The sequence below is a fragment of the Rana temporaria genome, chromosome 11, assembly GCF_905171775.1.
Source record: "Rana temporaria chromosome 11, aRanTem1.1, whole genome shotgun sequence".
Lineage (NCBI taxonomy): Eukaryota > Metazoa > Chordata > Amphibia > Anura > Ranidae > Rana > Rana temporaria.
Genome location: NC_053499.1, coordinates 30,533,191 through 30,557,736, shown reverse-complemented (window position 1 = coordinate 30,557,736; position 24,546 = coordinate 30,533,191). Strand labels below are relative to the sequence as shown.

General features: G+C 43.8%; 1 protein-coding gene across 1 annotated transcript in view; it reads left to right on the top strand.

Moving 5' to 3' along the window:
• EIF3M (eukaryotic translation initiation factor 3 subunit M) overlaps nt 1–22,529 on the top strand; it is a 39,669-nt gene extending 17,140 nt beyond the window's left edge. Inside the window, exons 7-11 of the mRNA XM_040328307.1 lie at nt 1,885–1,984; nt 4,167–4,248; nt 18,528–18,671; nt 21,278–21,338; nt 21,707–22,529. Coding sequence (XP_040184241.1) covers nt 1,885–1,984; nt 4,167–4,248; nt 18,528–18,671; nt 21,278–21,338; nt 21,707–21,827 — 508 coding nt within the window. The 3' untranslated portion in view covers nt 21,828–22,529. The remainder of the gene's footprint in view (nt 1–1,884; nt 1,985–4,166; nt 4,249–18,527; nt 18,672–21,277; nt 21,339–21,706) is intronic.
• The last annotated feature ends 2,017 nt before the right edge of the window (nt 22,530–24,546 follow it).

Sequence of the window (24,546 nt, the reverse complement as noted above, 5' to 3'; positions counted from 1 at the left end):
GAAGACTAATTCTTGGGGTGCATTTGCTTCGTTAATTAGATTATACATATATGATAACATATGTCTCATTGGTTCCCCTTTTAAGCAAATTTTTTTTTTTTTAAGGTTATTATCCGATTAATCGAAACAATAATCGGCCAACTAATCGATTATGAAAATAATCGTTAGTTGCAGCCCTACTTTATGGAATCGTGATCTACGCTCTGCAGATATTACAGCTTTGTATTTGTGTAAGGGACTGGCAGCAGCTGCTAAGGGAGGGGGAAATCTCATCCCATATGGGAATTCATAAGCTGTTTTTATATAATTTTCTTTGTTCACTTTCCTTTTAGATTTACCTTCAACTATGTAGTGCAAGGGTCTACCTGATTGAATACCATTTAAGTGTTTAGGTTTGACCTTTATATATGGCTTTGGTAACTAAGGGCTGGTTCACATCACAAAAAACGCACTACAGATCCATTACGGATGCATTTTTGCAAGTGTTTCCGGAAGCATTCAAAAGCCTTGTTTTTTTTACTGTACTGGGGTCTGGTGCTTTGATGCATTCTGGTGTGTTTTTGCTGTGTTTTACTGCATTTAAGTACAGCCCAGTGCAGGAACAATTCAACATGTTCTATGTGTTTTGTTTTTTTTGGAACTGGAAAGTCCTGGAACTGACTACTGGTGTAAACTATGCCATTGTGATCCATATAACCTTTCCAGGGGTTTTTTATGCAGACAAGCACCCTGCGGTGTGGTGTGAACTGACCCTAATGGAAAAAAATTGTGCAATGTGTAGCCAGCTTTACTTAAGCATCCTCCAATCCATGAGTCTTCAAACTACGGCCCTCCAGCTATTCAGGAACTATTCCCATCATGCTCAGTCATGTCTGTGAATGTCAGATTTACAATGCCTCATGGGATGTGTAGTTCTGGAGCAGCTGGAGGGCCGTAGTTTGAGGACCCCTGCTCCAATCCATCCAGTACCATGCCCATAAGCTTGCTTACTGTGATTATATTATACAACTGCCGGTCATGAGACGTCATACACAAATTTGTGTCCCCCACCACCACCCACCACAAATCGAGCTTTCTTTTGGTGGTTTTTGATAAACTCTGGGGTTTTTATCTTTTGCGCCATTAACAAAAAAGACAGACCATTTCTAAAAAAAAATGTTTTTGCTATAATAAATATGTGCAAAAAAAACCCCATATTTTTGGTAAAACAAAAATCCTCCTCCAAAACTAGGCTGCTGCACAGTCTTTAATTTAAGCCCATTCACCAAAATATCATACCATTTTATGTTTGGATTTTAAGCGTCGTAAGTCTTTATATCCATCATTCATTAAAATAGACAATTTTTTTCTTTTTCTTTTTTTCTTTTTCTGTTACGGGATGTCAAGGCTTTGTCCTTGGCTCCTGAGGCATGGGCCTCAGTGGTCACTATTGGGATATTTGTCCCAATCGAGACCTGTAGCTGCTGCTGGATCAAATACATGTTGGCAGGTAGTTGCTGTAAAAGATGAGAAGCCTGGCTCTTGCAAACTACGTTTTATCCAGTTAGGGTTTACCTCTACTTTAAGCATATGACTACTGATTTATATTTTTTTTTGTTTGTGTGTGTGTGTATATGTGTGTGTATATATATATATATATATATATATATATATATATATATATATATATATATATATATATATATATATATATATATATATATATATATATATATATATATATATATATATATATATATTGTATGTATGTGTATATATGTATATGTGTGTATGTGTGTGTGTGTGTGTGTGTGTATGTGTGTGTATATATATATATATATATATATATATGACTCATTGTGTTTAACAATATATGTTGTGCTAATTGGACATGTTCTGTTGTAGATGCATTGTGAGAGCGCTGAAGGACCCCAAAGCATTCTTGCTTGATCACCTCCTTGCCTTAAAGCCTGTTAAGTTTTTGGAAGGAGAACTTATTCATGATGTAAGTATTTTATGTAAAGGCAATAATAATGTGGCCAAAATATTGGTTGGTGTGCATCTACCTAAAATGCTGTATCACTTGTGGGAAAAATGGTCCTCAACATGCACATTGAGCATTCTGTCTGCTTCCTAATATAAATTCATGGGGATTATGCGCGATCTTATTGTTCTTTTCTGCACATTAACCCCTTGTCTGCCAAGACATGTTTGTAAGCGTTCTGGTATTTAAGGGGTGAAAACAAACTCGGCCGCAGCCCTGAGCTCTGTATTTATTTTTCAAGTCGCTAAAGGGCTTTTCAGGTAAGTGATCACTTTTTACAAGGTTTTAAACATGCAATGGAAGAATAAAACTCCTGATGTCTTCATAAAGAGGGCCTGCCGCCTAGTTGGCTTTCTTATGATGGCAATAAAGTCTGTTTTAAAAAAAATGAATTGTAAAAGCACCCCCATCCTCTTCGTATGTACCTCAGTGTTGACGCTCGCCATAGAGCATGCACATAAATGTAAACTGTCAGGCTGTATTCACACCTATGCAAATTGGATGCGGGTTTCTCCTCATCCAAAGTGCAAAGCAGGAGAATGTGACCGTCTCTCTGTGGACCCAGTTCACATATCTCCGGGGCGGCCACAGAGCGCACTGTACAGAAACGCTGTGATTCTTTGGCTCAGTTTCAGGGATGAATTCAGGAAAAAATTCGGCCCAGATTTGTCCCTGAAATGGAGAGCCACGGCATTCCTGTTCGGTCCGCCACCGGTTTAGGTGTGAACAGAGCCTATAATTCTAGGGCCAACTATAAAGTGATCACCTGTAAAGGCTTTTATAGCATTGCCTTTGAGAACTGTAGTTTTTTCTATTTCCTAGGCCCATGCATTTTTAAGGTTTGACATGTTTTGTTTTTATTTACTTAATGCAACCTCATTCTTTTATATGTTATCAAAAAAATGGTATATCAATGTGTTTGCACTAAAATTCAATTGTAATTTTTTTTTTTTTTTCTTTTCTTTCTTGAAAATATGTATTGCATAAATGTATGATTATCGGATTGGGTCATCGTTTTATAGACACAAAAGCATGAATTGTGTATCTCTTGTGTCACCGGTCATCAAATCAGTTCTCCGCTGTGGCCATGAGCTATGGGTTATAACTTGGAGAGCATGTAGTGCACATGAGGATTAATCTCTCGAGAAGTGTGAGTGAGAAGACCCTCCGCTGGGCCGTGGAGTAGAGCTCATTCTCCTTGGCATAAATGAGGCCAACAGTAGTACTTTGGAGTTGAACTGATTCTCCTTGCTTTTGGTCTCTTAAGCAACTCTAAGCTTTAAATTAATTGTGTACATTAAAACATTTTTATGGTAGTGTACCTCTTGATTTATGGCCTCCTTTAGGCACCTTTCACATTGAGGAGTTTTTCAGGCGGTACAGCGCTAAAAATAGCGCTGCTATCCCGCCTTGAAAAACTCCTTCACTGCAGACTCCATGTGAAAGCCCGAGGGCTTTCACACTGAGGCGATGCGCTGGCGGGAGACAAAAAAATCTCCTGTCAGCAGCATCTTTGGAGCGGCGAGAGGAGCGGCATGTATACCGCTCCTTCCCATTGAAAACAATGGAAAACCGCGGCAATACGCCTCTATAGAGGCGCATTGCGGGCGGTATTAACCCTTTATCGCCCGCTAGCGGGGGGTTAATACCGCACCGCTAGCGGCCGAGTCCCGCGGCAATCTCGGCAGTATAGCGCTGCTATTTTTAGCGGCGATATACCGCCACCGCGGCTACAGGTCCAATGTGAAAGGGGCCTTAGTCCAATACAGCATGCTTGACATCAGTTTGAGATGCTCCTGAGACATTGAGAGTTCATTGTATGTGCAGTTGACCTGCTTTTGTGTTCCTATAGACTTGTATGGGGAGAGACGCTTTTCTGAAGAGAAACTCATATCAGCACTGACTCTTAAAGGAGTTGTAAAGGCAGAACATTTTTTTTATTTATTGTTTTGTTTTTTTACACAAGACATTACAATCACTTTAAAGTGGCGCAGAGGATGTTCTTTATTGTCGCCCATCTCACCGTTGGTCTGCTCTGCACAGTGGTGACCGAACACAATACTATACTTGGGCAGCCTATTGTGTCATTTTGTATTTCATTATTGGGAAATAACGGTTTGTTTTTCCATATTATTGTCTTTAGCTTCTGACAATATTTGTGAGTGGCAAGCTGTCTTCATACACCAGATTTTACCAGAATAACAAGGATTTCATTGATTCATTGGGTAAGTAATGATATCTTTATAACGCTGGCAATGGTAAAATTACATTTCAGATTTGATCATTCTGCATAAAATTAAAGGTGAAGTCCAGGAATATGATAAACGCCCTTGTAGTGGGGCTTTTCCCATACTGCAAGAATAAAACGGATTGATCTCCTGATGATATCATGGCGTTTGAGGGACCTTTTTCCATTGGTCGGGTTTTGTTTAAATACAATGTTTGGCAGTTAAACATGCATTCAAAAAAAATGTTACACTGTAGTGTGACTACCCAGTACAATAAACAACTTTTTTTTATTTATTTATTTTTATTATTGAACTAGGCCCCTTTCACACATGTTGTCTCATCAGGTCCGCCTGTCCGTTTTTCAGGCAGACCTGATTGGACGCTCCATTCACTTTTTATGGAGTGACGGATGTCACCTGTGACATGTCCACTGACATCCACCACTATCCGATCCTGTCCGCCAAATCCAGATGGATGGAAAGCCTATTTGCCATCCGTCTGGTGGATTGGATGAAAACGCACAGGCGGGTCCGTTTTCATCCGATCTGCCATAGAGGAGAGCAGGACTCTGACAGGTCCATCTCTGCACAGTGACTAGAGGCGGACCTGTCATCCACCTGCTCAGCTGAGATTAACGGATCGATCTCCGTAGAGCAAGCGGAGTCCGTCAAAATGGACGTGCCCTGTGTGAAAGGGGCCTTATGGTGTTCAGATGACATTCTATCACTGATGGCTCTGACCCCTCTCTAACATTATTTTAGCATTGTTCATGCACTTTGTTCTGGTAAGCTTTAACCCCTTCCAGTCTGGGCCTTTTCTGTCACTTTTTGTTCACATGTAACCATCAGTATTTTGTGCTAGAATATTGGATCCCCCAAACATTATACAGGCAGTCCCCGAGTTACGAACACAATAAGGACTAGGTTTGTTCGGAAGTCGCAACACTATTCGTAAGTGTAACTTCTGCCTGTGCATGGATGTTATCGTGGTCTCTTCTGGCTATACAGTACATGTAGTACTGCAGTGTGGGATGTGTTTGGAGGTATCTAGGACCAGTGTGTCCTGGCATTTGAGGTCGTTTGTATCTCGGGGACTGCCTGTATATTTTTTAGCAGCGGCCCTAGCATTTTTTTTATTTTTTTGAAAAAAATATACTTTTGAATTTTAATGCAAAAAACATAACACAATTTTTTTGTAAAAAGATGTTACCCTGAGTAAATGGATACCAAACGTGTCATGCTTTAAAATTTTGCACGCTGTGCAATGGCGACAAACAATGTAAATTTTACTACCCATAGGCGTCGCTTTAAAAACCTTTACAGACTGTTGTGATCACATAACTCGGCTTGAACTTTGTGTCTTTTTATATTGTGTCTTTGGCATTCTATGGATTTTTCTCATTGTTATACATTGCAAAATCATTTCTATTTCTTTTATTTTTTTCTTTGCATTATTCTGACCTGATGCATTTCCCAAATTTATTCTGTTTGTTATTATTTTAACTAGGGCTGTGCGTTAAACGCGATATTAACGGCGTTAACGCAAACCCATGTTAACGCCGTCAATATTTTTATCGCGCGATTAACGCGGGAGCGCTCGGGGTGGACGTGCAGAGTGTGCAGCGGCGCGGCGCGGCTTACCTTCTCGCTGGATTCACAGGCAAGTTACTCACCTTGTCCCTGGATCCAGCGATGCCACCCCGCTGTGTGATCGAGCGGGTCCTCCTCGCTTGGCGGGTCCTCCTCGCTTGGCGGGTCCTCCTCGCTCGATTCACAGTGTCTGTGTGCCGCCGATCTCCGTTCCCTGCGACGTTACGACGCACGGGAGCAGAGAACGGCGCTAAATTCAAAAAAGTAAACAAACACAATACACACAGTATACTGTAATCTTATAGATTACAGTACTGTATGTAAAAAATACACACCCCCCTTGTCCCTAGTGGTCTGCCCAGTGTCCTACATGTACTTTTATAAAATAAAAACTATTCTTTCTTCCTGAAAACTGTAGATTGTCCAAAAGTGTCCCTTTATGTCAAAAATGGTTTTAGATCAGCTAGAAAACAGCGATCATAAATTATAATCACTTGCAGAATTGTGCGATATTTGTGGGGAAATTCGTCATAAATTAGATAGATTAATCGTGAGTTAACTATGACATTAATGCGATTAATCGCGATTAAAAATTTTAATCGTTTGACAGCACTAATTTTAACCTATGCCTACTATGCATTTTGTAAAATTCTATGCATTCTCTGAATAAAAATGATTCAACCATTAAAGCCTTTATAGGTTACCATGTTGGATTTACAGAGGAGGTCTGGTGCTAGAATTTACTGCCCATGATAGGACGTTTGCGGTGATACCTTAAATGTGTAACGATTGCTGTGTGCGTTTGCCTTTGTGCGAGAGATCCGGGGCATCTTTTAGTTAAAACATTTTTTTTTACACTGTTGCTTTACTTTTTTTATCACTTTTTTTGCTGTCACAAGGAATGTAAACATCCGCGTGACAGCAATAGGCATGTGACTGGTACTCTTTACGGAGAGATCTGGGGTCTATAAGGCCCCAAATCCCTCCTCTGCACTTGGACATTTAAGGCCGGGTTCACACCTATGCGAATTGCGTGCGGCTTAAACTGCATCCAATTCGCATAACATTATAAAATACATTGATTTTAATGTTCACATATGTGCGATGCATTCGCACTGCGCATTGCCCAAAAATGAGTGCGTTTTTTTTTCTAGGCATTGCGGTGCAGCTCAGGTGCGAATTCAGGCCCATTATCTTCTATGGGCACGCATCTGATTCGCGGATGTGTTTATTTCTCATCAGGATTTCTCTCATTCTCCTCGATGCACTTGTCCCCCTCCCAGGTCTCCAAATTCACAGCTAAAACGGAGATGATCTGCTGAACAGCTCTCTGATCTCTTTGCACAGATAACAGAGCTGGAATTCGCACTGCACAAGTGTGAATCCAGCCTAAAAACACTGTGCTTTTTGATTTAAAAAAAAAAATACTGATTACAAAACAAACTGGAAGTGACGTCATGTCATCGCTTCCAGTTTATTCCGAACAGCCAATTTGAAGTTGATCCTGGCTTTGTTTGCTGGCGGATACGCTGACTGATTGCTCAGAGCTCCCGGTGAGACGAGGGAGAGCCCCGATAAAGCTGTGGGCTGTCCCGTCCTGCTGCTTGCAATAGCAATCGAGCGGCTAGTTAGCTACGCCACTTGCTATTACAAGAGATCCAACCACTGGCTCTAAAAACTACAGGGGTGATGCCTACAGCTGCTGGCATCACCCCAGTATAACCACAAAGTCCAGCGATGTACAGATATGTTGCTGTACAGAAGTGGTTAAGCATGGATCCATTTTGGTGGATTATAAGCTTTTTATAAAGAGATTTGGAGTCAGATTCAAGACGTGAACTTCAGTCTGTGTGGATGGGTGTAAATAATGTGCACCGCTTTGTGTTGGAGGGCTGCGGATAAGGTGCTGCCCTCTCTTCACACCTGTCCTGGTGGTTTTAATTTGTTGCTTGTGCTGAAGACCCCCTGATAATAAAAAATTCAACCTCCTACAACAATTCCTCCCAGAAAGCAGCGGGCTCAAGGCATGATGACAAGGTGGTTTTATAAAAAATCCTCACTAAGGAGTTGATTTTGGCGGCCCTCCTAATGGTGGGATGGTAGAGGTCCCTCCACACTCGTCATATGGCGTGGGGGATTAAATAAAATGTCAGCAGATAGGAAGGCAAAACAGAAAAACACTGCAGACCGTGAACCTATAAAGCTGGCAGTCCAATGTGGCGGCTGTTAATTTGTTTCATAGCATGCAGCGTCTGTGTGATGGAATGTTAATGTCAGCAGCTCTTTTATTTACACACCCAGGGAATGGGGAGTAGTCATTAACACCGCGACACTCCCCCATTCATGTGTAATTGACTGTTTCAAAGGAGCACAAGTCCATAAGCTATTGCATGCATTACAATTACATTTCCCATATCAATTTTTTTTTTTTTTTTTTTTTTTTTTTTTTTTCCTGCCATTTTTTTTCTTTATTTGGCCGGGGGTCAGACACAATGCCAGCCGTGTTAAATGATGCATTTCAGAAATTATGTACGGAGGTTCCGACAACTGATATGGACGAGAGTTATCAAGGGAGAAAAGGCTTTCCAGTATTTTTTTGTGCCCAACTTTAAGAAGTGGAGACGATACTGTCGCCATTAAAGCCATACTCCAGTCAAATAGTGAAATAAATGTCGCACTCTTTTTACCAGCCAAAGAATTGTGTAGTTCTGTCCGTCCAGACCTGAAATTTACACAGCTTTCTTTGCTTCATCTAGGTCAGTGGTCATCAACCCTGTCCTCAGGGCCCACTAACAGGCCAGGTTTTATGTATTACCTTTGGGGAGATGGACACTAGAATACTGCAATCACCGAGCAGCAAATGATATCACCTGTGATGTATTTCAGTTATCTTGCAAACCTGGCCTGTAAGGGCCCTTTTACACGTACGGACCGTATGTCCGCATTTTCATCCGTCCGTTGCAGATGAAAACGGAACATACATGGGTCCCTATGTTATAACGGGTGTCGGCAGATGAACATCCGCTGACACCCGGAATTTGTCCGCCTCCGCAAAGATCCGCATTTGCAGACGGAAGAAATCCTATTTTTCTTCCGTCTGCCGGATCGGATGGACACGGACATACGGTCCGTGTTCGTCCGATCCCCATAGGGGAGAGCGGAGGAAAGACAGGGCGGTCCCTGCACAGTGTGCGGGGACCGCCCTGCCAGCTCAGCGGGGATTTTACGGAGGATCCCCGCTGAGCTTTGCGGACACACGGAGCAGATCATTACTGATCTGCCCCGTGTGAAAGGGCCCTTAGTGGGCCCTGAGGACAGGGTTGATGACCACTGATCTAGGTCACCTCACTGCCACTAGACGGTGAAAGAGCAACAGACTGATGAGATCATCTCTCTGCTCTCATCTCCTGTCAGCATGTTACTTTTTAACTTATGCAGGACACCTGATTGGCTTGCCCTTTTCTCTGATTGCTTGTGTACAAGGGGATGGCTAGTACCAAGTCAAAGGCAGGTGTTATACTACTTTCTCTTATCGTCCATGGACGGACACAGCTCCTTAAATCTTGACAAGTGGGTTATGTTCCCTGTTTACAGGAGAGGACTAGGCAGAAACATGTTAAATAGTTAAATACATGTTACATTAACAGAGTTGAACAGCCCCGCCCAGGGGGCGGTCCCTCCAGACATAACCCTCCTCACTGCAGCTTGCAGCCTCAGTTTCGTTCTGCCTAGCAAAGGAGAAGGACGTATGGCTCCCTTTGGGCCCAGCGCCCTGAGGAGAAATTTTATTTTATTTTACTTTACTTTTTCTTGAAGAATCTTCTTTCAACTGTTGGCTGAGAGACAGGCTGGATATTATAGATCCTTGTAGTCTACTCAGTCCGACCAGCAAGCGTGGGCACACCTTTGCAAAGAGGCTTGGTCTGCCACGCCATACCTCATGACTCCTGAGGTGGCCGGTGAGCTTTGCTCCGAGGTCCACATATGACTGAGCTGTGGTGTTGTCTCAATCACAGTGGACCGGGCCGACAGCTACCTCCATTGCGGTTGTAGGTCTGTCAGGAATGCGTCAGCGAGTCCTCGCTCGGACGGGTAAGTACAGTCCCTCCTGCTTCGGTGGGTTGGTACAGCTGGGCATTCCTGGGGTTCGGGGGTCCCTTCCCCTTACTTCCCTGCTCCTTTCCCTTGCTGCATTGCTAACATTGCCGCTGTCAGGGGGGAGGGGGCCTTCCTGAGGGGACTGTTATCTGGCCTGTGTTTTTTCTTTTTTGTATTGGGCTTTCCTGTGAGGTAAAAAGCCCTGTGGTGAGCACAGATGTTTATGATTATACTTCAGCAGACGCTGACTGATTGGTGACACCTGTAATGGTTTTGCTTTTTATGCTGTATCTGTGTCTTATCCTTAAATAAAAAAGCCCTAGGAGGCTTTTCCTGTTTAAACACAGGTCCCTGCAGAAGTTACCTCACGGTTCTTTTCCTCACAGGCAGCGCTGTGCAGTCTCCTCCTGAGGGAGTCCCCTGGTTACCCCTGGTCAGCGCAGCAAGTGGGTGAGAGGCCCTGAATAGGGCTCTAGGAGCTTTTGTCTATTTGTATGGACAGGTGTGCATATTATAATACACACTATATGTAAATATTGGAGTCAGTATCTGGGTCCTTCCCCACATGCTGGTGGTGGCAGCAGGTGTTAGCACCTGTGATTCCCACAGAGTTTTTATTGTTAGTCCTGGACACAGTTTGTGCCAGGGTGGGGGTGGACTGCGGGCGGGCGGTAAAAGAGTGCCCCCTTCCCCCGTTATCCCCTGGGGAATGCTCTGTTATGGAGCCATGGACCAGGTACCTAGTTAAAAAAAAAAGGAACCCCTACTTGTATGGATCTGACTGATAGAAGATCCGAAGTACTGACCCGTTCCATGTTTACCATGCTGGGGTCTGGCTTGCGGCCTATTGTGGCCACTACACTGGGGTCTCAGTGGTCGCTGGCGCTATTTTTTGGGAGATTTTTCAATTACATTGAAAACTCCCATTGGCGCCCATTTTGTCGTAGCCACGCTATGGCGCAGCTTACATTGTGCTGGCCTTTTTCCTGTGGCCGCGTTCTGAACGCTCGGCGGCCATCTTGGAGTAGTCCTGACCCCTAGTGCTGTATACAACTCACAGAGTGAGCATTTTGCACCAGACAGTGGAGGAGCACCGACTCTCTCCTGAGGTTATTAGCCTAGCGGACCAGCTGGTCCAGGGCCTCATATAGGTCTGTGATGCTTCATTGAATGCTGCGCCCTTGTTATCCAGGGCGTCTGTTTCAGAATGGTTTTATGCACACGGTGGTGTAGTGCTTAACTCCATTACTTGGCAGCAAAAGAGTCATTGGTTCGAATCTGCACACTGACGCCAATCTGCACACTGACGCCAATCTGCCTGGAGCTTGCATTGTCGCTCCCTGTGTCTGTGTGGGTTTCCTCCGGGTACTCCGGTTTCCTCCAAAGACATGTGTGCATACACCTACATAATATACATACACACTATGTGTGTGTATTATTTAGGGGCAACCCTCCCAGGCCGTCAAAGGCCCAGCTGGGGGACTAATCTGTCCCTGGGTGCATAAGCCGATCACGCCGGCACCCAAATCCTGCCAATGTATATAGCCTTCCCTCCCTGTCTCTAGGTGGGAGGGGTGGCTTGCAGGTTCACAATTCAGTGAAACCTCCCTGCTCTCCGACTAGTGGGTCTGCGAGGTGGTCTCTTCGGAGTACTAGATAGGGTTTCCTCCTATCCACAGAACAAAGTTCTGTCCTTGTGTCTTCCCCTCCCGGCACGTCGGTCTGCCTTGGGCAGTGTGGGATTTGCTAAGCTGCAAGGTAATTTTACCTTTCCTGCAGGACGAGAGTTTTGGGGTTTTCTATGGGCCTCAGGCCCTAAATACCTTTGTGAACGTCGGGTAGTTCCGCATGGAATCCATTTGTTCGGTGGTAGCTGCGCTTCATCCGGGGGATGTCCTGACGTCCTCGGACATCAGGGACGCATACATGCATGTCCCGTTTTGCACATGTCACAGTGTTTTTTTTTCTGTGCTTCGTGATGAGAGAAGGGTCTCTGTCAGCCTGTGGCCCTCCCTTTTGATCTGGCGTCGGCACCATGGGTTTTCAGCTAGGAGCTCGCACTTATTTGAATTTTGTTGGGACAGCGAGGCTTTGCCTCATTGGCTACTTTGACGACTTTCTTCTGAGAGCAGCTTCTGTCTCCGACCTAGTGGATGGGTTATTCCCATTCAGACCCTCCGAAGATTCGGGTGGATGTTAAACGTTTAGGCCAGAAAGTGTAGCTCAGTGGCAGCAAGCCTGCCCTACATGTGTGCGACCCAGGGTTCAAATTATGGGCATGCTAGGTTCCGACTCAGCGTTGGAGTATCTAGTGTTGATCCAGACTCCTCAGTGGCAAAGGTCCTTCTTCCCCTGGAGAAATTGCAGACTCTTCAGTCTGCGGAGAAGGTATTGGCATCACGCAATCGGTCTTCTCTCCGGGCGCCTGCTGGTTCAGGGTCTGTGGGTAGCCTCCTTCAAGGTGGTACTGTATGCCCAGTTCCACACCCTGGTTTTCCAGTGGAACTACTGTCCAGGTGGTAAAAATCTCTTGTCTCTGAAATCATTAGATTCCTGTGCGCCACCTAGTCAGAGTCTCTCTGAGTTGGTGACAGAGATTCCCGACTCTTCGGTCCGGGAAGTTGTTCCTTCCTTCCAGTGGTCGGTGTTTACGACGAATGCCAGCTCACGGGTTGTGAACCTGGAGGTTCCCAAAACTGGGGGGTCCAGTCGGCCCTGAGTCGCTGGACTTGCGTGGACCTATGACCACACCTCCTTGAATGTGTCTGGTCTCGGTAGCTACCCAGGGTCGGGCCTGGCTAGTGCCTGGTGGAAGACCGCCTGGGAATACCAGGTGCTGTCTACTGTTCATTGTCCTACTATTTTAGGCGATCAGGCTATGCTTCTCCTTGTGGTCGACCAATCTGGTTTCAGCCGGACAACGCCACGGCCGTGGCTTCAGTCTACCATCAGGTATGCCGGCAGGCAGACTACTGGAGTCGCCAGATGCTGGACCAGGGCGACTGGTCTTTGTGCTTGGGGTGTTTCGGCTCCCTTGCAGGAGGTGAGCCTCACATGGCATGGATCTCCTGGCAGCTTGTCTCCGCCGCAAGGGTGTCAGTTAGTGGCCAGGTCTAGTGATCTTGTACAGACGCGTCAGTCGCGCTGGTGGCCCTGTGTTGTCTGTATCGGTGATTTTTTGCCATTCCTCCATGGTAGTTGCTTCCTCGGCCGCTCCACAGAGTGGATGCTGAGGAGATCCCGATGATTCTAATCGCTCCAAATTAATCTCGGCGTCCTTGGTACGCTGATATCGGGCGCCTGGTAGCGGAGGCACCCTGGCGATTGCCAGGGCAGGAGGTTCCTGTCTCAAGGTCCCATACTTCCTCCTGTTGTACAGTCACTGACTTGCTTAACATGGTTATTGGAAGCCAGACTTTAGGTGACCAGGGTCTGTCTGACTCGGTCATCTCAACAGGGCACCGTAGTCTTCTTCCGGAGGATCTACCGTCGCACCTCTCTTGGTGCGAAGGGATGGAGTGACGTCCACGGGCGTACTTTCAATGTCCAGGGTCCTGCTGTTTTTAAAGCTTGGATTGGATCTAAAAATTGCTTAAAGCACCGTTTGGGGGCAGATTTCAGCCTTGGCTGTGTTCTTTTAGTGGCCTTTTTGCGGCCCGTTCCCTGGTGGGTCCCCTTTTTTTGTGTGCAAGGGGTTTGTCATATACTTTCCCCTCTTGGCCCATCTCTTCCCCCATGAGTTTTGACTCTGGTGCTCTCGGTTCTTCAGGAACCTTCCTTTTGGAAACATCAGAGAGATTTTCTCTTGACACTATCTCAGAAGGTGGCCCCTTTAGTGGCCTTTACCTCTGTTAGAGGGGTTTCTGAGTTGGCGGTCTTGTCTTGCAAGCCGCCATGCTTGATCCCCCATAAGGATTAGGTGATGGTGCGCCCGCGACCTTCCCTTCTTCCGAAGGAGGTTTCGGCCTTTCATACTTTAGGCGTGGTACGCGCTTTGCAGGTATACCAGCCTACTACGGCTCCATCTCGGAGCTTCTGACTCTCTTTTGTGTCGGTGTCTGGTCCACAAAAGGGCCTGGCGGTCTCGTCGACCACCATTTCTCGGTGGATCGGGCAGGCCGTCATACAGGCCTATGCTCCTAAGGGCGGGCCCCCCTTTCCGGTCACGGCACTTTCGACCAGGGCAATTGGTGCTTCCTGGGTTTTTTTTTTTTTTTTTTTCCCGACATCATGCGTCGGTCTCACAGGTGTGCGAGGCGGCGATTTGCTCGTCCGTTCACGCTTTTTCCAGAATTTACATGGTTGCTGTGAGTGCATCTTATGATGTTTTTTTCAGCCGCTAGTTTTTGCCGGCGGCTGTTTAAAGTTGCACCTCCTCCGTTGAGGAGCTCTGCTTGTTTTGGGGTGAAGTTAAAATTGTTTTTACTGATAAATTTCCCACCCCTCGTTTTTTGACACTGCTTGGGGACGTCCCACTTGTCAAGATTTAAGGAGCTGTGTCCGTCCATGGACGATAAGAGAAAATAGGATTTTTTGTACTCACCGTAAAATCCTTTTCTCTGAAGTCCATGGACGGACACAGCTCCCACCCCTCCTTTTTAGGTTTGTACTGCTTGTTACGAACTGAGGCTGCAAGCTGCAGTGAGGAGGGTTATGTCTGGAGGGACCGCCCCCTGGGCGGGGCTGTTCAACTCTGTTAATGTAACATGTATTTAACTATTTAACATGTTTCTGCCTAGTCCTCTCCTGTAAACAGGGAACATAACCCACTTGTCAAGATTTAAGGAGCTGTGTCCGTCCATGGACTTCAGAGAAAAGGATTTTACGGTGAGTACAAAAAATCCTATTTTTTTTTTTTTTTGTGTGTGTGTTAAATATCTGCCTGGAGTGGAATTTTGGGGTGGAATCGGGAAGAGTTGATAATGTGTCAGGTCTCTATTGGTATCTGCAGGGGAGATCTCTTCACACTTCCAGGCCTTCTATTACAGCTCCTGTGTGCTGGGCCAGTCACAGAAGAGAAGAGGGCTTTGATATGCAAGGAGCGAGGGGGGCTGATCTAGGGAATTGACGCTCCAGGTGTAGTGAGTTTCTAGCAATGGCACATAGCCAGGCAGGCTCAGCCAGGTATTTTAGTTGTTACAGGTGGCCAAATGGCACAGCACAAGCACTGTGATGTATAACATGCTCTAAGGCAGTGATAGTGAACCTCGGCACCGCAGATGTTTTGGAACTACATTTCCCAGGATGCTCATGCACTCTGCAGTGTAGGTGAGCATCATGGGAAATGTAGTTCTAAAACACCTGGGGTGCCAAGGTTCGCCATCAATGCTCTAGGGCAGGGATATGCAATTAGGGGACCTTCAGCTGTTGCAGAACTACAAGTCCCATGAGGCATAGCAGAACTCTGACAGCCACAAGCATGACACCCAGAGGCAGAGGCATGATGGGATTTGTAGTTTTGCAACAGCTGGAGATCCGCTAATTGCATATCACTGCTCTAGGGGAACAGGATCATTTATTTTGGGTTACCAAGCGCTTTGTAAGTAAGTACTTGAATGTCCATAGCCTAACCACAGATCTGCTGTAAGTTGGAGGTTGTAAACCTCCCTTTGCAAGTTATACCTATAGGTAAGCCTAGAATAAGGCTTACATATAGGTACTGTAACTATCTCCTAAATGTGTACAGTTTAGGACAGTGATGGCAAACCTTGGCACCCCAGATGTTTTGGCACTACATTCCCCATGATGCCCATGCACTCTGCAGTATAGTTGAGCATCATGGGAAATGTATTTCCAAAACATCTGGGGTGCCAAGGTTTGCCATCACTGGTTTAGCAGATGGTTGCTGTAAATGCGCCAATAAGAAACTGCCCCCCATACCGTTTCATCAGACAAGTGTGCGGTGACCAGCTGCTCGCGCATGCGTGGGAGTGACGTGACACGGCTCCAGCCAGTCACAGAGCCTGAGTCCGTGACACCAGAAGATGGGCGAAGATTGATCCTGCCTGCAGCGGGGATGGCGCGGGCTTCGTTTTGCAGGCAAGTGTCAAATAATGTGCTAGTATGTGATGCATACTACCACATTATGCTTTTACTTTGCAGGGTACAAGAAAGGAAGTAGAGCCCATAGGGGTTTGCTTCCTCTTTTAATGTGCTGCCAACGTGTCAGGTTTTTAGCCAGAGATTGTTTAAAATAAAACGTATTAGATGCGTTCTGCTTTTACTGATGCCCCCTTTATTACTTCCCACCATGATGGCCTGGATGCAGTGTGCAGATAATATGGGCAAGTTTCTTTAGAAGGCAGCTAATTTGCTTTTCTTCTCTGAGAAGAATGTGCCGATTTCCTTGATTTACTAATTGGAAGTGGAGAAGCTCAATTTGTCATCCACATCGCCCCGGCTTGTGCACCTTTTATATCTTTGTGCTCACCAAGCCCATTCATGCTGTGCCAGGTTCAGCAGAATGCTTTGTTAATTATGCTAATTTCTGCTAATTGACTTTTATATTTTGAAGTCTGTTGACCATAGACCTTTATTTTGTTGCTTTGAGTTATGACATTTGTTTTTATTGGGTCTCTGATTTCTTGTTGCAATTACTGGTAATTAACAGCGGTAATTAGTAAAATGTCTTGTAATGCTATAAAGACGATCTTTATGTATCTAGAAGAAAGGAATTCCCTCATTAGCCACATGATTTCTTGTCTAGTGAGCCAGACAGAAGCCCTCCATGACCATTGTCACTTTTCTATAAATCCCAGGTAGCTTGGTTCTATTTCCAGTATGTTTGGAGAACTCCAGTCTAATGATCGGGGAGGATAAATAAGAGGTTAGAAATATAGAGGTTTTCATTACAGACTTGTATTTAGGGGGGGAAACTCTGGGCTGTCATTCTGATTTGGAATAAGTCCGTGATCTGGAACAAACGCCTTCTCTTTTATCAGAGAATAAAAGGCTTTGTCATTGGCCAAGGTGAAGCTTGTGACATCATCGGCCTGCATGTTCAGCTCAGCCAATCGGAGGACTCCTTGTATTCATTAACCACTTGATTACTGGGCACTTATACCCCCTCCCTGCCCAGGCCAATTTTCAGCTTTGAGTGCTGTCACACTTTGACAATTACTCAGTCATGCTACACTGTACCCATTTTTTCTCTCACACAAATAGAGCTTTCTTTTGGTATTTAATCACCATGGAGTTATTTATTTTTTTGTTTGCTAAACAAAGACCGACAATTAAAAAAAAAAAAAAAAAGTTTTTCATATTTTGTTATAACATTTTGCAAACGGGTAATTTTTCTCCTTCACTGATGGGACGGCGCTGATATGTGGCGCTGGTGGGCGCGGATATGTGGCGCTGGTGGGCGCGGATATGTGGCGCTGGTGGGCGCTGATATGTGGCGCTGGTGGGCGCTGATATGTGGCGCTGGTGGGCGCTGATATGTGGCGCTGGTGGGCGCTGATATGTGGTCGCTGGTGGGCGCTGATATGTGGCGCTGATTAGCGGCACATATGGGCACTAAGGGGACCGATGTTCTCTCTAACGGAAACCACGGCTTTTCTTTTTCCTTCGGCGTGAAGGAAAAAAAACAATAACTGCCATCTGTATATTTTTGAGTGCGGTCATTGTCATCTCGTGGACTCTGCAATCGCAAAGCGTGCCACCTGCGCACACCAGGAGAAGCGCGAGAACAGAACGACGTTCATGTATGCTCTCCTGAAAATTGAAGCCCACGCTGTAGCAGTCTTTCAGTTATAGTGCAGGTGGCAAGTGGTGAATGAAAAGAATATCGCTACCATTTTTCTTTGAGGGTTTTCTGCTGAAGTTTACACATGTTTTTTTATTACGCAGAACATCAAAGGTATATAGACAAATCAAAATACCATTGTACAAAGCACAGGGCCATAAACTCTGCAAGTAGATCTCATACTGGAGTGTATAAGAGATACAAGCCAAAAATTTCCTTCTGTAGCCAGCACTGGCCATTTAATTATTGATACATAGCATTGTAAACTGTACCAAGACCGTAGTGTATGTCATTGTTTTATACACAAACCTGCTTTAAGGGCTTGTTCACACTTCACATGCTCAATAGACTGCCACTTATCAAACGCGTATTTAGCGTTAACGTTTAATGGGTGAGGTTGGTAAACGGTAATGAGCATTAAAAGTTCTCCCAAACACCTTATGCACATTTGCAGCATGGTTGAAATGCGTTTTTGGCGTGTTAAAACCACGCCACACGCCGATGAATGTTCTATCACGCCACAACCGCATGCCAGCACGGTTGCGGCGCGTTACCATAGACTTGAATGGAAGAGTTGAAGTGCTTCAACTCCTTTCAGACTTGACACGAGTCTTCAGTTTTGAAGGGAAGCGACGTCAACGCTTGGTGTTTTGATAATGTGAACAACGCTGTGTGCTATCCATAGTATCATAGGTGTTTGAGGGGCGCCTGCTTCCAATGCCACTGTGAACTAGGCCTAAGGATTTTATCCTTTCTTGTTAAAATATATTTGTTAAAAGAATGTGATGTACTATTTTCTTTTTCACTTTGTATTGATCTAGCTTTTAATGTTTTGTTTTTTAAGGTCTGTCACATGAGCATAACACAGAGAAAATGCGACTTTTAACCTTCATGGGAATGGCTGTGGAGAGCAAGGAAATTTCCTTCGATACCCTTCAGCAGGAGCTGCAGTTTGAGGCAGACGATGTGGAAGCCTTCGTCATTGATGGCAAGTCATTTTCATACACATTTCATTTTCATCTGAAAGTGTAATGTAGCATTGTGCCTAAACTCGGCATATTCTGCGGCTGTTGTCATATTTGTTCTAATGTGTAATTGTATCGGTAAGCAAGGTTCTCTATAATATCTTGACTGTCCTAAAATAAGGCAAGTTGGAAATCCTTACCCAACACAATAGTGATTTCTTATGCCAACCTAAGCTACACTGGGCTTCATTCATCAAGATCAGACGGGAACCCAATTAACTACTTGCAGTCTGGACCAATTCTGACATTCCTTTTTTTTTAAAAAACATATATAATCTGTGCTAGTAAACTACTTGGGATCACCAAACATATTTTATATATATATATATTTTTTTTTTTTATTTTGCAGAGGCCCTAGAGAATAAAATAGTCGGTGTTGCATATTTTTATAACGCTATATTTGCGCAGCAGTTTTCCAAAAAAAAAGCTCCATAGGCGGCACTTTAAAAGCCTTTACAGCCGGGTGGATTTCATTTAAATCGACTCTATTTGAAATCATCATTTTTAAAGAGCAATTGTCATCTCTGTCCCACAGCAGCCCCTCCCTTGACCCGCTGTTGACTCACCAACAGTTCCATTGACTTTAATGGGACGGCTGGTGATGCGGCAGTGACACAACAAGGTGAGGGACGTGGCAGCAGCAGGTGAGTGGATGCTCGCTAACAGACGCTGCCGTGATGGATCTGAAATGATAGGTGCTCTTTTTAAATTTAAGGAATTATTATTGCTGATAGTTAGAATCTTAAAAAAAAATGTTTTTTAATGTCACAATGTAGAGGATAAGATTTCCTATCATATGTGCCCAGTCTTGCCACACAGAGTTAATCCAGCTCTGAGCAATCCTCTTTTATTGATCAGTGAAAATTAACAGACTTCCAAATAAAACCCTGTCTAAATAGAAAGTCCTTTCGGTCCCCTGGCTTTGAGTGACATACATTACCTCTCACAATGAACTGTGGATCGCCCCCCATATTATGATAAACATCCAGGAATGTGCATGTGTCCAAGCTAGTGCACAAGATATGTAAAAACCCTGTCACTCGAAGCAAAGGGGACGGAAAGGATTTTTTATTTAGACAGGTTTTTATCTGGAAGTCTGTTAATTTTCACTGATCAATAAAAGAGGATTGCTCAGAGCTGGATTAACACTGTGTGGCAAGACTGGGCACAGATGGTAGGAAAGCTTATTCTCTACATTGTGACATAAAAAAAATTGGGTTTACATCCACTTTAATATTTGCAAACAAAATGAAGGTTTTCCTATTTAGAATAATAAGCTGTCAATTCAATCATATACAGTTTGTATTGTACATAGATTTGCAGAACAATGGGGTAAAGGAATATTCCTGAATTTTATTTTATCTTATGGTTATTATGAAATTGTGAGTGCATCAATGCCATGCCTGTTATCTCAGCTTGCAGAGCTTGGATTCATTAAATTAGTTTACCAAAAATATAAATATTGCAGCATATACAGCCTCATGCTACATAATTAAGCTTTATTTCATGCTGAATAAACTAAATTATGTATCTTAAATAGAAAATTATCTTTTAGATCTATTTTTACTCCAAAAGAATTTTATTTAAATAAATGTAATAATCAAAATCCGATTTAAATCCCAAAAAAATCTTTTTTTGTTTTTTTTTGTTAAATCATTGATTTTTATTCACCCTGCTTTACAGGTTACCAGTTTAGAGTTACACAATTACTGCCCCTGTTCTGATGATCATGGCGATAACTCACATGCGATGCGAACGCCGTTTACGTATGCATGCAGGACGGTTTGCGTGTGTAAGAACGGGGGAGCTTTAATTTTTTTTTTTTTTTTACAGTTGGTGTAAGGGGAGGGGTGGCCCCCCTTCTGCCTGTAAAGGTGATCCAGTGGCTGTATAGTTGCTTGGATCATTTTTAATTACCGGCTCTAAAAATGATACCGGGATTAAGGTTGTAGCCTCAACCATTATCCCAGAATATTCACTTAGTGGTTATAAACCCTTTACAACCACTTTAACCTACAGGTAAGCCTAGATTAAGGCTTATCTGTAGGTGCAAGAAATATCTTCTAAACCTCCAGATATTTACTAAAATCACGGGCGCCGATGTCTACGGCGCATGCGCCGTAAAAAATGGTGCAGGCGCACTTGAGCAACTGCGATAGTGCCATTTCTAAAGGAGGCCGTGACTGGCGGCTCCCACGCGCATGCTCGATACATGGCCCGAGCAGTGTACGAGGACGGCTAGAGGGGTGCCGATTTGGAGGCGAGTATTGCATAATGAACTAAAATGCTATGCATACTAGCTCATTATTCCTTTGTCGTGCACGTGTTTTGTTTTTTTTGCCGTTACTTCCTCTTTAAACCTTATACTGTAAATGGCCTAAGGGACTGGACGTGGTTAACAACAATGTAGAATCTTTCCCAAACCACACTAGGGGCTTGAAAAGTGAAATCTGATAGAATGCTATGGCAAAACAGGGTTTTATTTTGGACAAGGTGAACAATGAGGTATATTATATTATTTTGCTTTGTTTTCATTGGGTAAATATTTTTGCTTTCTTTTATACGTTAGCTGTGAAAACCAAGATGGTATACTGCAAGATTGACCAGACGCAGAAAAAAGTTGTTGTAAGGTAATGTATTCATTTCTCCTCTATAGTTTGCAGTCTAGTGTGTTTTAATTATTTCTCATAATATATGTTTAATATTTTAGATTGTTCCCATCATGTGCTTGTAGTTAAATGCCAGCTATTTATCATAATTTTATTAAGGCCCAGACCGAATGTGATTAGCTTATTTAATGAAAGTGTCCTATTTTCCAGCACATTTCACTTAATGACCGTGACAGTGGCCTGAATGCTAATTAGCTACACGTCTTGCTATAGTGACTTCATAAAATGGGAATTGTGCTGAGAAATCCTCTGTGCATAATACCATTGTCTGAATTGCCAAAGGCAAAACTTGCCCGTGTTGTAAGTTTCTTTTCTTTTTTCTTTTGTAGTGCCAGCACACACAGGACCTTTGGAAAGCAGCAGTGGCAGCAATTATATGACGTTCTCAACACCTGGAAAATTAACTTGACTAAAGTGAAGAACAGTCTACATAGTATTTCTGAAGCTTGATCATGTTAGCCATTTCTATGAACCATGCTTGAATATTGCTACAGCTCTGGACTTTAAAGGCCAACTCCACCCCTAATACGGATATATCAGTTGTCTGTAGTCGCTGTCAAGTTGAATCATATGCTAACTTTTTTATTTTTTAAACTCCAGTGGTTTGGTCTTGATAACCAACATTCCTTGCAAATGCCCTGGCATCAGCCTTGGTTATGGATCTGGTTGGCGGGGAGGAAAATTAGAATGGGGAAAACTTTTACCACTTGGTGATAGAAGATGATTTAACCTACCAGTGCTTATCTGAAACTGAAATATACCTTTTTAGTAGAGTTGGCCTTTAATGTGTTTCACCCATGTCTGTAATAGCTGTCCTCAGATTTGTTTTAAATTATGATACGTAAACCCTTTAAGGAAAAATATCCAATACTTTTGTAATCCTCATCCCATAGGTGTGTGATGGGACACTGGGTTCTATCAGTGATCTATCTCCAGCACTGTGACACTGCTCCTGGCTCTGGCTCCTCTGTCTGTTACTTTTGGAACTGATAAGATGCGGCCTTTGGTTTGTGCCTGGTATAAAAAGCTTGACTCTCTTGGCAGTTTCACAAAGCCTGAAATAATGGGAATTTCTACTTTTACAAAAGCCAGACCAAATTACATTATGATATTTGAAACCGACCTGATATAAAATCTGAACATAACCTCTTATTGTGTGTGTTTTTCTTTTTTTGTGCTGTGGTTCTATTCTTAATGACTTAATAGCTCAGAGGCTCTTCATATTGCAAGTAACTTTTTTATTTATTTTTTCCCCAAAGTAGTTTAAGGTATGGACTTTGTTTTAATTTTTTTGAAGAATCACTTGCCTATGTGGAAGCAGCATTGGTCCCCCAGCGGCTCTAACACTGAGAACTGAGTGATCGAATGCTGGCGATTTGTTTGTTTGGTTCTCAGGGCTCCCCAAGCAGAGAGCTGGTGACTGTGTGTCTCTCTGATCTGGGTCGGTGGAACCCGACTTCATTGTTGCAGTCTTTCCCCAGCCTGGACCAGCTCTGTGTGATGTCAGCTGACAGTGGGCTTCAGCCTGCTGTCAGCTGAAAACGGGACGCGAGTGCAGAACGAACCACACTCCTGTGATCCACAGGAGTACAGCCAAACAAGCTTTGGCTGTACTTTTTTTTAAAGCAGGAGTCTCAAACTGGTGGCCCTCCAGCTGTTGCAGAACTACAATTCCCACAAGGCATTGCAAGGCTGATGATTACAAGCATGACTCCTATAGGCAGAGGGCTGTCAGTTTGAGACCCCTGCTTTAAAGCATATATGTCTGAATGTTCATTTGAAATTTAAAGACTAAAACTGTGTGTGTGTGTGTGTGTGTGTGTGTATGTATGTATGTATGTATGTGTGTGTGTGTATATATGTGTGTGTATATATATATATATATATATTGTGTGTGTGTGTATGTATGTGTGTGTGTGTGTGTGTGTGTGTGTGTATATATATATATATATATATATATATATATATATATATATATATATATATTAGGGCTGTGCGTTAAACGCGATATTAACGGCGTTAACGCAAACTTAACGCCGTCAATATTTTTATCGCGCGATTAACGCAGGAGCCCTCGGGGTGGACATGCAGAGTGTGCAGCGGCGCGGCTTACCTTTTCGCTGGATTCACAGGCAAGTTACTCACCTTGTCCCTGGATCCAGCGATGCCACCCCGCTGTGTGATCGAGCGGGTCCTCCTTGCTTGGCGGGTCCTCCTCGCTCGATTAACAGTGCCTGTGTGCCGCCGAGCTCCGTTCCCTGCGACGTTACGACGCACGGGAGCGGAGAACGGCGCCAAATTTAAAAAAGTAAACAAACACAATACACACAGTATACTGTAATCTTATAGATTACAGTACTGTATGTAAAAAATACACACCCCCCTTGTCCCTAGTGGTCTGCCCAGTGTCCTACATGTTCTTTTATAAAATAAAAACTATTCTTTCTGCCTGAAAAACTGTAGATTGTCCAAAAGTGTCCCTTTATGTCAAAAATGGTTTTAGATCAGCTAGAAAACAGTGATAATAAATTATAATCGCTTGCAGAATTGTGCGATATTTGTGGGGAAATTCGTCATAAATTAGAGCGATTAATCGTGAGTTAACTATGACATTAAATTTTTTAATCACGATTAATCGCATTAATCGTTTGACAGCACTAATATATATATATATATATATATATATATATATATATATATATATATATATATAATATATATATATATATATATATATATATATATTAGTGTGTATTTAGGTTTTGTGCTGCCCTAGGCCTGACTAAACTGATGCACCCCCTAATTTAAATATGACCCACCCCATCCTGTGAAGGCCACACCCTGTGTTTAAGGCGGAGGTTCCGCCGATTTTTTTTATTTAAGCCAGCAGCTACAAATACTGCAGCTGCTGACTTAAAAAAAAAAAAGGACACTTACCTGTCCAGCGCGCCCGCAATGTCAGCAGCTGAGGCCGAGCAATCGCTCGGTCCTCGGCTGCTTCCGCCGCCATCCTCGTGAGTGAATCAGGAAGTGAAGCCTGACGGCTTCACTGCCAGATTCCCTACTGCGCATGCACGAGGATCGGAGCGCGCCGTCACTGGTTCCCACTCTCTCCTGTTTCCCAAAAGACGGGTGGGGGGGGAGTGAAATCGCAGGCTGGATTCCCTGC